Source organism: Ammodytes marinus (genome assembly GCF_949987685.1).
Source record: "Ammodytes marinus genome assembly, chromosome: 7".
Taxonomy (NCBI): Eukaryota; Metazoa; Chordata; class Actinopteri; order Uranoscopiformes; family Ammodytidae; genus Ammodytes; species Ammodytes marinus.
The window spans coordinates 27,147,960-27,162,299 of record NC_137211.1 but is presented as its reverse complement, the minus strand read 5'-3'; the positions used below and the strand labels follow the sequence as shown (position 1 = coordinate 27,162,299).

The window sequence follows — 14,340 nt, the reverse complement described above, 5'->3', positions numbered from 1 at the left end:
TTTTCCAAATTAATTTTTTTTATAAACAGAAATGTGTTTTAAACTCTGCATTGAGGCATTTGTCATTTAATTCTTAAAGGTCTTAAAGAGTCATTCATTATGGAGACCATTTGTTGTCCGTCAATATCTCCACACGATTCGCTACCTGTCTGTACTATGTGTGTGTTAATACACAACCTAGGCTCTGTGAACTGGTATATGAACAAAGTGGCCCACCCTAACTTGCAACATACCCCTCTACAAAGACTAGGCTTTGTGTTAACGCCAGATTTTATTTTAAGCGCACACACTGTTCAAACAGGTTAGGGATTGTGACGAAAAAGTATTCCCCAGAATGGCTGACTCCACCTTTTAAATGATATCCATTGACCTGATAATAAAGCTGTTCACTCCCTCCCCAGAGCGTGTCAGAGGAGCCACTGGCCCAATCACAAAGGTCTGTGTCGACCCAACACAGAGAGCGTGGGCCTGCCCTTCATGCTCAGTGTGCCAGAATCTCGCCTCTCCTACGGACGCCTCTCCCAGCTACTAGAGGGTTACTCCAGGTAAACAGCCTGATAAACAGTCCTTGTTGCTTATCGTCATTTTAAATCTATGGAGAAATATCCACAAAGAGAGTAAATGCAAGTATTTTATACCTTATTAAGAGCGAGCGCTGTTATGAATCTTAAAGGAATACTTCACCCATACAGAACCAGCGTTCTATCATTATAAAATAACTATTATACTATAATGAATGAGGTTTTTCTTCCCTCAGTCTTCCCTTAGTCTTCCTTTGGCCCAGCTGTCCTGTTAATCCTAACCCTTACTGTGATGTCACAAGAAGGAAACTGTAGGGTTAGACAGTGAGACCATAAACCACTCTTTTTGCCTTTTCTCAGGCTAAGATGATCCGATTTATTTATTTTTTGCACATTTATACTACATGGGATCTCCGAGTTCAATACACCTTCATATTCCAACCGGTGAAGTAGGCCTTTAATCATTAAAAAAAGGCAACTGTATGGATGAATGAATACATATCCAGCAAAACACTCAACATACAGAGCATGCAGGTCTCCACTTTATTTTCTTTATTTCTTCACTCTCTAACATTATACAACAGAATCCCCTATTAAATGATACATTATTAAATCGTTGGGAAATTACAGTGGCTGATTAACTGTTCAAGAGTGAAATCCTTCATTGTGTAAACTTAGCCTCAGATAGTGGAATGAAAATCTTTCCTCAGCTATCATAATCATTGTTCATGTCCGCTCAAAATGACTGTAGTTATCATTTTATTATAAAAGGAAGTGAAATGTTAAAGGTGCAATGGTGTGCCAGAGAAGTTCAAATTCTCATAACTGAAAACAAACTTTTCTCAGAGGAAAATTACATCCCTTGAACCCTGTTTGAAGTTAGAAAGCTTCCTATAAAGTTTATGTTTCACTCTTGTTTACAGCAGCAGGGCCCTTTGTTAGGTTCTAGGTGCCTCAAAATAATTTTGATGTATGATGATAGAAATATTCAACACTAAGAATTTCATGTTGAGTAAATATGTTTTATAAACTAACTGCAGGCTGTGCAAATTTAAACAAACCCTCCCTCCTCTGTCACTGTATAGTACGCCTATAAATGGAGTTTCTCTTATCTGTGTGCAGGTTTTCAGTCAACGTGTTCCAGCCTCCGTACCAGTCGGGCAGGACGTCCCCTGAAGTGTCCCAGGTGCGGGCTGACGTGGCCCCGCTGTCAGCAGGCTGTGCAGAGGGCTCTGGTCCTGGGGAGGAGGAGGACCAGGTGGTGGGTGGAGGAGGACCAGGGGACACGGTGCTGTCTGGAGCCCAGGCCCAGGGGTGTGCTCAGGCCTCAGACGACTCCCTGTCCCTCAGCACACACACTACAGACTCAGGCTTCTCTGAGTCAACCTCCTCTTCCTCCTCCACGCCCTGCTGCTCTCTGGACCTCCACGCTGAGAAGGAGACCACCTGTGAGAAGGCAGTGCGGCCAGAGGGTAATGATGAGCCAGCTATTGATGGACACGTGCCTCATTAGTTCTGTGATTTGAGTATATATAGATTCATTACACATGAAGTGAAGTAATCAAGAATAAACAATCTTCTCAGAAGCTTGACTTTTCTGTATTATAAATCTATTTTTTGGATTGGTTTGATGTAATATTCTAATATTTTGAGTTATTAGATTTTTTTTATTCCATGAGCTGTAATCATCTAAATTAAGACAAAAGAAAGGCCTGATATATTTCACTTTGTGTAATGAATCTAGAATATATGAAAGTTTGAAATTATAATTTTATTTTTATTTTTCATTGATATTCTAATTATTTGAGATGCAGCTGTATATCATTTTTCTATCATTCTTTTTTGTTTTTTGCAGCTGCAGTAACAGGTTATCAGCATCCAAGTGAGTCGCCATCCGGCCATGCCAGTCAGTTCTACATCTTTCATCTGGACTCTACCAACAAGGAACAGAGGCTGGATGAGAATGGTAAGTCCAAACATTGTCTCAGGTACAGAGATTTAGTTTGATTCGATTCCATCCTAGCTGCCAGGACGTCATTTTAAATACGAATTTGAACTAAACGTCCTGGTTAAATAAAGGTAAATACTATTTCCATACTTGGTGTGTGCTTACTTGCTGTTGTATTGTCATACTTAAAGGAGCACTATGTAACTTTGGGCATGTGAGAGAAGTGACCATTTTTTTTGTGTATATTCCCAAAAACTGAATAAGCTAACTTTCCTCGCTGGCAAATTGGATCCCTGGAACAGTTAACTGATTCACTCTTGTTGTTTACAGCAGCAGGGCCCATATTTTAGTTTACAAACATATTCTAGTCTTATGTTGGTTCAAGCAGGTGCCACAAAATACTTACATTTCTTATTTATGATTCTAGGATTATTCAATACTAAGATTTACATGTAGTGCAAATATGTTTTTGTCGAATAACTTCAGGCCCTCCCCTGAAACTGCATAGAGCACCTTTTTAAAGCTTGTGCTTTATGAAAGAACCTAACCCAGTCCCCTGTGTGCAGAGGCGGCCCTGGCAGAGCTCCCTGAAGACTCAGTGCTGGAGCTGGTGTGGAAGAACAACGAGCGGGTGAAGGAGTACGTGCTGGTGAGCTCCAAGGAGCTGGAGTATGAGGAGGACCCCGGCTCTCTGAGTGAGACGGCCCGGGCAGGACACTTCACCCTGGAGCAGTGCCTCAACCTCTTCACCAAGCCTGAGGTGCTGGCACCGGAGGAGGCATGGTACGCACCACATTTACTATGTGCTAGGGACAGCTCATATCAACAACTGTCTTCAGCACTTCTGTTTGTTTTTGTTACATGCGGACAAGTCTAGTAGGGTTGGGAGGTATTAAGGTATTACCGTATACCAGGGTATTAAAGAAAATAGCAACGGTATTCCTGTAATTACAGTGGATACTGTCATAAAAAATGCCTGGTGCATGTTTATTATAAATGCCTTAAGAGTGTGTGTGTCCATGTCCAGTAGCAGCACCAATGCCTCTGTTTGAAGATACTTTAAAAGTGATGACAACTCCTGTTAACAATGTAGGTCGTATTTTTCAATTAAAGAACGTGTCAAAAAAGCAAAAAGCTTTTTTTTAGACCCGCCAGGCTCACACATGCGCCTCACGTGACAGCTTAAAGCTTAAAATACCTTCCAAGTAAATGACATGCGTTCTTTTCCCTCGCTTGGCACTTTGATTGGAATGTGTTCAAGTGCTGTCAGTAAAGATGAGTATTTGGGGTAACGTCATAGTGATTAGTTCAATGTAATCTTGTAAAATTTAGCAATAGGAAGCATAGTACCTGAATGTAATACCGTATAGTTTGGGAATTAAAAATTAAAACATGGATACTTCCTAACCCTAAATTCTAGTAATGCATGCTAAGCGCTTCAGTTGTGGTTCTTCACTGTGAAGCACTATTGAACACTGGTCCATACTACCCCTTTGTTTTCCAGGTACTGTCCAAAGTGCCAGCAGCACCGAGAGGCCTCCAAGCAGCTGCTGCTGTGGCGTCTGCCCAACGTGTTGATCATCCAGCTCAAACGCTTCTCCTTCAGGAGCTTCATCTGGAGGGACAAGATCAATGACATGGTGGACTTCCCCGTCAGGTAGAGGCCACCACACATCCCTCTGACACACACCCAGTATGGAAGGGATAATGTATATGGAATGGGTCCCTCTGATACACACCCAGTATGGAAGGGCTAATGTATATGGTACTGCTCCCTCTGATACACACCCAGTATGGAAGGGCTAATGTATATGGAACTGGTCCCTCTGATACACACCCAGTATGGAAGGGCTAATGTATATGGAACTGGTCCCTCTGATACACACCCAGTATGGAAGGGCTAATGTATATGGAACTGGTCCCTCTGATACACACCCAGTATGGAAGGGCTAATGTATATGGAATGGGTCACTCTGCTGCGCATCCTCTTCACTTTGTCTGTCTTCATTTCTCCAGAGTGACCCATTAGCTATACATTGTCTCACTTATTACACGGCTACTAACTTTAAATAACCAATTAATTGAGGCAAAATTGTATTTTAATTGTGTTCTTTTTTTGCTAACGGTGCAAAAACGAGTTTGCTACGGTCAGCACTTCCTCATAGTAACGGTAACTATGTGGCCAAACTTACTCGCATGGCCTTGACTGGAGTCTTTTCAGATATTAACCATGACTCCTAAGTTCCCTGCTCTCTTGATCCCCATTCAAAGTCATGTTGAGAAAGTAATATTCTGTATTTTGAAGGAGTAGTAGCACTAACTGTGTGGAGTCTATTGATATGGCAGGAAGTGATCAAACAAAACAGTGACGTAGGTCCATAGTAACAAGCGATTAGCCTTAACAGCAGAGAAATAACTGACCGTAGACTGTTCTGATTGACCAATCAGAACAAAGGATTTATCAGCGCTGTATAATAATTTGATATATTCTAAATGTTAAATAATTTGATATATTTCTCACATGTTGTTCACTCTGTCCTCCAGGAATCTAGATCTGAGTAAGTTCTGTATTGGCCAGAAGGATGACATGCAGCAGCCTCCTATCTATGACTTATATGCAGTCATCAACCACTATGGAGGAATGATAGGAGGCCACTACACGGCATACGCCCGCCTGCCCAGTGCCCAGAACAGCCAGCGCAGTGATGTTGGTGAGTGTGTGGTCAATGGGGCTTTCTCCCTTATACAACCACTACTAGCTCTGACCAGTGTTACATTCACCTTTCCCTCTTGTTCCTACTTGGTAAAGATAGAGCCTTGGCTGCCAGCCTTGGTGTAGCACTCTAATGCCTCCTTTCCACTGTGTGGTGCGCTTCGGGTCTCCATATTATTCTGGAGAATATTACTATTGGATTTTAGTACATATTTTTATAGAAAATCCATTTTTCTTCAATACCTTTTTTTAGGCCCAAATTTAAAGCTTGAAAGTGCTTGAATTTCACTCTTTAAAAGCTATTTGAACCCTGTAATAAGGACAGCAGTTTGTTCCCACTGTTACATATTATCATGATTAACAATCTCTGCTGTTAACCCTGACATGGGATGTCCATGTTGTAACTGATACGTGTCCCCTTACTAAAGCCTGTTCCCTCTGTGTCCAGGCTGGCGTCTGTTTGATGACAGCACAGTGACCATGGTGGAGGAGAGTCAGGTGGTGACGCGCTACGCCTACGTCTTGTTCTACAGACGGAGGAACTCCCCCGTGGAGAGACCCCCCCGCTTCCTCAGGCCCGGGGGGGCCGAGGCTACCAACGCTGCTGGAGCTGCTGCCAGCCAGGTCAGCTCTATACACAGCCTTACACACACAGGTTCAACCCTTTTAGAATAGCCCTTGTTAAAGGTGGAGTCAGCAATTCTTGTTGACAATCACTTTTGGCAAAATCGTCAATATCTCCTCACGATTCGGCTACCTGTCAGAACTGGTGTGCAGTGTTAATTTTGGCAGCAAATTCTGATTTAGTCTTAGTCTTAGTCTTTTGAATATCACACCATTTAGTCTTAGTCCTATTCTAGTCATCTAAGATATTTTAGTCTTAGTCTAGTCTAGTCTACTAAATATAAGCAGATTTTAGTTTGACTAAATCTACAGCGGACTTTGTCGACTAAGTGTTTTTCTTCATTGAATGGTATTAAGGTTTGAATATGCAATACAGACACAGATTTAATGGTTGTAATACAAAACATTCTATTTCATTAGTAATAATCTCACATAAAATCAGTGTACCTGACTGGATAGGGGGGAGGGGGGCTTTAAGAGCCTGTGCCCGGGGGTCCATTATCTCATGATCTGTCTATGAACCAACTGGATTCCACAATCTTTTTTCTTTTTGCGGGGAGCATGCACAAGCATTATTTATAAAAAAAAAGAAAATAAAGAAAATCTTTTAAAAAAGTGGGGGGCCCCACACTAGGTCTTGAAACGGGCCCCGAGATCGTTAAGGCCGCCCCTGGGCAGCAGCAGCAGCACGCAGTTGAGGTGCTGATACATTTGAGCAACTGCGCCTTCCTTTAAGCAACACTGCTGCCGCTGTGTGTGTTCGGACTTCTTTTGCATCAAAGCCTTTTAGATAATACAATTAGAGGTTTTAATTGAACGCTGTCCATGCGTCGGAGTTGATTGTAACTTAAAAACAGAAACTAACGGACGGAGGCGGCAGTTTCACATGGCTCTGTGTATTCAAACTCGAGACAGAGCCTACTACAAACAGATCGCGGAACTTAGTCGTTCCCCTAGACATCGTTAACGGGCAGGATATCCCTGACTATCATTTTTGTCCATCATACCGCAGAGTTTTTCAGCACAGCGGCTCACTCCACCCGCTCACATCTGCGTGGTCTCCCTATATGGTCCAGATGCAGCCGCGACACAGGGTTGCATTCGCTGCTTTGCACTGATTGGATTTCTTCCCAACTTGTCCCACAAAAAGAGTAGTTCTGATTGGATCTCTTCTCCATTCGTCCCGCCCTAACAGTTTCGTCTAGTTCCTATTCGTAGACTATAGTGTCAGTTAAATTAGTCTCAGTCTTCGTCATCACATCTGCCTTTTTATTTAGTTTTTATTTAGTTTACGTCCGTGAAAAAGGTTCGTAGACGAATATTTTTCGTCATAGTCTACGAAATTAACACTGCTGGTGTGTACCTTGAAAATAAAAATCTGTTGTTAATACACAGCTTAAGCTCTGTAAACTGGTGTGTAAACAAACAGTATGAATGCCCCTTATTTGCCCACCCTGGACTAACACTTGTCCTTGGTGACTAACACAGAGTGACTCTCTCATAAACCTGCGGTGAAGGATCACTTCCTCACCTCGGATCCTGTCGGGAGAAAAAGCAACCATGCAATATGCCCGTTTACAGAACCTAGGCTGTGTATTAACATCACTTTTTTCCCCAGTGCGCACTAGGGGTGGGAATCTCTTGGCACCTCACGATTCGATTCGATTCTGATTCAGAGGTCAACAATTCGATTCAAAATTGATTCTCAATGCATCTCGATGCAATTTTTTTTATGTACATACCCATGTGTGATTTTCAAAAATATATTTATATACACATCTGAGTTTGCTACTCAGAGTTTGCTAATCACTTCCTACTTTTGTGATGATCATTAAATACAATCAACAGATGAATTATCTTCTCTAATATTGTAATAGAGAAAAAGCTTTTCTTGTCACAAATATGACTTTCTATGACCAGTGCAATAATCAATGCAGCTTGCATTTCAACACAATATGGAAGTGTAAAAACTAAACCGATTCAGTTTAATTTTCTTTCTATTCTTGTGAATCATGTTTCTATAGGATTTCTATTCTATTATTTTCTATGTCATTTCAACACATTGTACAACAAGTATGGCTTGGAATTCAGCTCTCATACAAAAACGTAAACAAACACAAAGCCAGTGCAGGTCATATGGGTTTGCTGCTCTCAGCCCTTTTGTCGCCACTTTTAACAACTCGCACTTGTGTGGTGTGCATGCGCAGCTTCGCAGGAAATACTAATATTAAATACTAGTAAAAAAATAAATAAAAATTAATAAATCGATTATTAACTTTTATGAATCGATTCGGAATCGTTCGAGAGAGAATCGCGATTAATCGGAAAATCGATAATTTTTCCCACCCCTAGTGCGCACACAGTATGGACAGGTACCAGATTGTGAGGAGATATTCACTGATTTCGATCGAAAGTGATTTTAACAACAAGTGTTCTCCAGAATCGCTCACTCCACCTTTAACTCACTTTTCTTTAAAAAAAAATATATATATATATATTTTACGGTGAGAAGTTTGTGAGATTCAGTTTGTCACACACACACACACACACACACACACACACACACACACACACACACACACACACACACACACACCCCATGTCTGTTTATCAGATCCAATTGAAAGGCTTAATTGGAGTTGCTCACTGGTAAAAACTGTAGTCATGTGGGAGAAAGTGTTTTCAGATATATCCCATTAAAAAGAGTGACAGGTGTTAACACACTATGGAATCTGATTGTCCCTACGTGTTGAAATAATTTCACAGGGCATTTTGAGTTGTAATATATATGTCAGCCACTCATAAGGATCAACAGCACAAGAGAAACCTGTGTGTAAACCCTTGTTTAACCTGGTAAGGATGGAAGCAATAAGCATTGAGTTGATGAGATGGGGAGAGAGAGAGAGAGAGAGAGTGAGCCGTGAATGCTCTTAAACGTTTGCAAATCCATAGGGGAGTCTTGAGTTAAGTTAAGTGTGATTCTTTCACTCTTGCTTTGTGCCTGTCTGAAGATGCACTTTAATGTCTGTATCCAGATGATGAAGGTAAAGCAATACTGTGTGCCATTATACAACTAGTTTGGATCAGATGGCTTGTTGGGTGTAACCTTGTGATGAGTAACCACACAAGACTGTGTGTGACCATAGGAGATGAGTGGTTCTGTTAAAGCATACATACACAATGAAAAAAACCTTCTCTCAAACTTCTTTAAAAAAGAAAATGATATAAGCTTTTCTACCAGTTTTGCAGTGAATGTGTTTAGCTCAATATGTCAATTTAAACTAGAATCTGTAACTTTTGTTTCTGTCTGTACCAAGTTTTGTAGACAGTATTGAGGAAGACAACTGCTTTTGATTTACTCAACCGTGTTTACTTGAAGATGATGTGACTGTCTCCACACACAAACATCAGGCATAAAAAAGCCTCCCAAACTGTCCCAGTTTGCCCCTAACCCACAGGGGGTTTTCCCCTATACCAAAATCTGACGGGTGTAGTCATGGAAAAAGAGCAGCTTTCCTTTAGAGATGAATAGAATTCCCTTTTTTCAATTGGGCGTCCTTTCTTCTTATAGGTTCCATGGAGGTACTGACATCCGGAGATCCAAGCTAAATACAAATAGTTTTCCATTACGACACCCGTCAGATTAGGGTTTGGGATGCCAAGACAGGATCAAATCCAAAGCATATCATTAGTTCTTTTAAAAAATGACTGTTATCAGCGTGGTTGATCTGAAAGGTAGAGCGAGCTTGAGTATGTGTGTAAGAGTATTTGTTAGACCAGGGCCTGTTCCCAGTTAGCTGACACCCGGTTTCCGCCAATCGCAGGCCTCTCTAATATGGAGGGAACTAGAGGAGGAAGAGGAGGGGGGGCAGGACGCAGGCCCCCCAGGACTGTTCCGCTCTGGCCTGCACAGGAACAGAGGCGGCCCACACAGGAGGGAGGGGTCTGGGGGACGGCAGCGCACACTGTCGGACTGTCCCGACGATGACTGGGTGCGCTACTTTGTAGTGGGCACGCTGGCTGCTGTGTTTGCTCTGTTCGTCAACCTGGTCTACCCTCTGCTATACAAGGCCACCTGGACCTGAGCACAGCAGTGTGGGGGGCGGGTCACTGACTGTTGCTTTGGCCAATAAGCATTTAACAATATGAATGTGGAGGAGAGATTGGATGATGCTGTAGGCACTTTTTAAATACTTAACCACTTCCTCTTATGTAAGTCTTCCATCCGTTCTTCAGCTGGTAGTACTTCAGCATTCTCCCCCCAACACTACAGCCAATGAAGTGTATGTATAATTGATTTATGGTCAGCCCTTTAGAATACTTTACCGCTTAAATTAAAAATATATATATATCTTCCAATATCACAAATGGCAATATGCCTCAGTGGGTTTTACATTCTCTACAGCATTGTGTCTGTCCTTTAGAACATCCATTCAGATGAAGAACAACTTCCCAAACATGTTAAGACTGCTAGGAGAATCAGTAGTTAAAGCTGCAGTGGTGCTACTATCAGCGCACAGTCAAATTGTATGTAAGCTGTTCTCTACTTTGCCTCTATGCATTGTATCCACTCTTGCTTCCAGGATATGTGTGCTTTTCAACAAGTTTGCAGTTTTAGCGTCACGTTTTTTAATGAAAGGTTCTTTGGAAACCTTAATCACTACTGTTGAATCTCAGAGCTATATTATTAATCATGGGAAGTTGATAATTGACCGTGGAAACATAGTATATACTACATAGTTATATGTTAATGTATGAAATGCTTTAAAGCTAAGCATTCTGACAACAGGTACAGATGAAGCCACCTGTTGAAGGCCTTCTGAAAGTAATGACACACCAAGTCTTGCAGTATGAATGCAACATTAATGACTGGATTGTGTGTGAGAGGGGCACTTTATCAGTGACTTATCTTAAATGTTATATCATGAAAAAAAGAGAACCCTCTATTTGTTTGTGACCAATCACTGTTTTGATGTTGAAAATAATTGTATTGATGGGCCACTGAAAACATAAGCAGGAGCTGTTCATGTTGGCTACCACCTTCTATTTAAAATGGCTTCCTGCAGCTGTATATTTGTATGTCAGTGTCATGTCTTCTTTTCCATTTTATTTAGTTGTTTTTTAATTGAAATGCCTGTGAACATGTGTTTTAGGTTTTATTCTTATTTAAAACATTTTAAAGCCATAGCCAGATGATGGTTCTTCAATTCTCAGGATGCAATAGTTAATAGTTAGTAATCTGTTGTTCTGTACCTTTTAAAACCCTACAAAATAAGATGAGAAATGCACTGATGATGCAGTTTGGTCACAGGGGATTTTCCTATTATCGATGAAGGAATTCTCATCCACCTCATGAATGTAATGTTTCTTTTCAATGTGTTACACTGTTTAGAGTGGAAAGCTCCAGAGTACTTGATGATGGACCGTTTTGGAGCTCTCAAAACATTCATTGTAGTAGTACAGAGTAATAGTTCCACCTGTAGTATGCAAAATATAAGAAATACTCAACTCCTTATTCATTTTATACTAATGGCTATTTTTTTTAATCATCCCAAAATAAATTAGTTATTTTCCAATCAAAATAGCTTAAGTTCAGTTTTTTTTATTGGTTTAATAATCAGCAACTCAACTATGAGTGTTTAACTCTTTTCAAAGTCATTTTGTGGGAATCCAAACTGTCCATAGATCAGTCCTTTGCTCTGCTGCTGCGGTGGTGATTGTGGGTGTGTGTGTATGTGGGTCTCAGGGAAATCCCAGTTTTCTTCTGTAATGAAGGCAGTGTACAGTGACATAGAGGTGCATCTAAAAAAATTAATTTCATGGAAAAGTCCATTCAAAAACACTTATCCTATATATGAGATTCATTACACAACGTGAAATATGTCAGGCTTTCCTTTTTGTTTTATGATGATTACGGCTTACTGCTCATGAAATAAGAAATCTAGTATCTCCCAAATATAAGAATGTTACATAAAACCAATTAAAAAAAACACATAAATGTCAACCTTCTGAAAAGTATTTTTACTCTAGATTAATTTCACTTTGTGTAATAAATCTAGAATATATAAAAGTTTCACTTTTTGGATTAAATTATATAGATTTTTTTAGATGCACATGTATGTTTGCCTTAAATGCTCAGCACAGCTCAGCATAGCTCACTCACACTGTGGATACTTGATTGAGAGACGTACAAGACTGAATTTTTAGAAGTCTCTGTGAGGTATAGCTTGTGTTTTTAAACTCATGGATTGTGTTGGGTTTTTTGTTAAATTGACTGGATTGTATGTGTGTGTTGTTCCCTGTAAAATGTCAATGGAAAAACAATAATCACCACTTGATTCAGATTGTACTGAAATGATTTAGGTCTGTATTTGTAATATACTTTTGAATCACTGATTTGTCGCTAACATTTAAAAAAGTATTGTCTTACCCATTTCAATTTCTCTGCAATAATGTATCTAGATTACTTCCATCTAAATGCTGCTTTTTTAATATATAAAGCCTTGTACTTTTAATTTTGGAAATAAAATCTCCACCTGTTTCTAGCCCTTATGTTGATTATTGAAGTCATGTTACTGTACATTCTTCACCATTTCCTCCCCAACAGATTAAATCGACCCTGAATACTAAAAAAGCAGCAGGATGTCTTTGTTAACACTGGTTTATTTTACAGGCCTCTAGCCAGTCACTATTTGGGACAGACCTGGACCGTGAAGGAGCCCCGACACTGAGCCCTGAGGTGCCCTCAGACCTCTTCTCCCTGGCTGGAGAGTGTGCAGCGCCTTCCTACAGCAACATGGAGGAGGTGGACTAGACCTCAAACAGTGCTCAGTCCACACACACACACACACACACACACACACACACACACACCTGGATACGCTGTCAAAATAACTCCGATGCTCCATTGATCTGGAGTTGGACTAGACTGCACTCGCATGTCAAAACCTCCACATGCACTCAAAAGATGTGTACTACTCAATGCTAACTACACACCCACATCATTGATATACTCACTTTAGTATACTTACCCTTTGATAACCCCTTACCAAGCTCTATACATACTTCTATTCATTCAGTGCATATAGACACACACAAACACACACAGAAGCTAACCCTTGTATAATCTCAGAGCTCCTGTGAAGCAGCTCATTAATAAGCTGCTGACCTCCAACCAGCCAGCAAGAGTTGAGTGGAGGGGTCTGCCGTCCACGCACCAACCGCACCTTGTGCTCTGGGTTCAAGCTAAAAGGCCATACCTGCTAACGCTAACCACACCTGTGCATCCCTATAGCTTAAAGCTGTGGTTGATTTTTGAGGGTAAATGTGGGGAGTTTATTTCAACGTGTGTAAATCTTTATTTTTAATTTTATTTGGCGTATTGTCTGGTAAGTTTTGTTTTGTAGCAGGCTTTTCTGTAACATGGATTGAAATTGTAGCAACTGATGTAAAGGAAAAAACAAAAGATGGGTGCTGAACTTTTCTGGAACACAGAAGACTCACGCTGTTGGGTCTTATGTGGCTGCCTAAACTTTTTTTTTTTTTGGCTTCTGTTGCTGTAGTGTGCTCTGGTTCCTTTTTCTCCTGATCTGTTTTGTACTCATTTTAGTTATTCGATCCTGTGGATGCAACTGTTAAAAGGCTTCAGTATAAACTGAAATGTGCATGATTGCATGTTAATACTGGCTGTAACCCCCCAGCCTCCTGTTTAAGTAACCCCAGCCCCCACCTCAGACTTTGCTACATTTCATGATTTCAGTTTTGTGTGTGAGTTAGTCCAGCCTCACCCCTCCCCTCCTTTGTAATGGACTGTGTATATGAAGTGGGAATCATTAAGGAATACAGCTGTGGATACATATAAATGGTTAATATAAATAAAAACAATTTTGGGACCTGCTGACATTATTGATTGTCTTTATGGCTAGAGTAGATCTACACAACCTTGTCTTGTTGAATAAGTGTTTTAAAGATGGCTGCCAGGCTTCTTTTTCAGTCAGTTTTGATTGATCCTGAAAAGAAGAGAGGCCACAGAGGAACAAGTTACCGTTTGGCTATTAGATTAATTTGGACTTTGTTTGGTAATGTGTTTAACTGAAGAACATTCAATATCTTATCATATCTTGAACATTCACTTAACATTGTCCTTGCATTAGAACATATATCAGTGTTTATTTGAAGGTGGAGTCAGTGATTCTGGAGAATGCTTTAATGTCGAAATCACTTTTTTGTCAATCAGTAAATATCTCCTCACGGTCCAATACCCTACTTTGTGTTCGCTGAAAACAAATTCTGGTGTTAATACACAGCAAAGGCTCTGTAAACTGGTGGTGCCCACTATTGCTAGCAACATGCCAGTTTAGAGTCAATAGGCTGAGGAAAAAGCCTTTAAACCACAAGAAATTCAAACTATAACACAACAGAAGTAAATACTAGGTGTAAAGATAATGCAGTGAGCTCTTATTAAAATGTAATATGAAGGAAGAAGAGAAAAAAAATCTGTTCTTCAGGCCTTTTGTTATTTTTTAGAACTTTAT

The 14,340-nt window shown here is 40.4% G+C and overlaps 1 protein-coding gene across 3 annotated transcripts in view; it reads left to right on the top strand.

Moving 5' to 3' along the window:
• usp19 (ubiquitin specific peptidase 19) overlaps positions 1 to 13,663 on the top strand; it is a 30,816-nt gene extending 17,153 nt beyond the window's left edge. For all 3 annotated transcript variants that reach the window (XM_080031554.1, XM_080031553.1, XM_080031552.1), the window contains 8 exons: positions 402 to 545; positions 1,644 to 1,993; positions 2,377 to 2,487; positions 3,036 to 3,252; positions 3,974 to 4,126; positions 5,014 to 5,180; positions 5,631 to 5,806; positions 12,480 to 13,663. In XM_080031554.1, coding sequence (XP_079887680.1) covers positions 402 to 545; positions 1,644 to 1,993; positions 2,377 to 2,487; positions 3,036 to 3,252; positions 3,974 to 4,126; positions 5,014 to 5,180; positions 5,631 to 5,806; positions 12,480 to 12,620 — 1,459 coding nt within the window. In that variant the 3' untranslated portion in view covers positions 12,621 to 13,663. The remainder of the gene's footprint in view (positions 1 to 401; positions 546 to 1,643; positions 1,994 to 2,376; positions 2,488 to 3,035; positions 3,253 to 3,973; positions 4,127 to 5,013; positions 5,181 to 5,630; positions 5,807 to 12,479) is intronic.
• Positions 13,664 to 14,340: the final 677 nt, after the last annotated feature.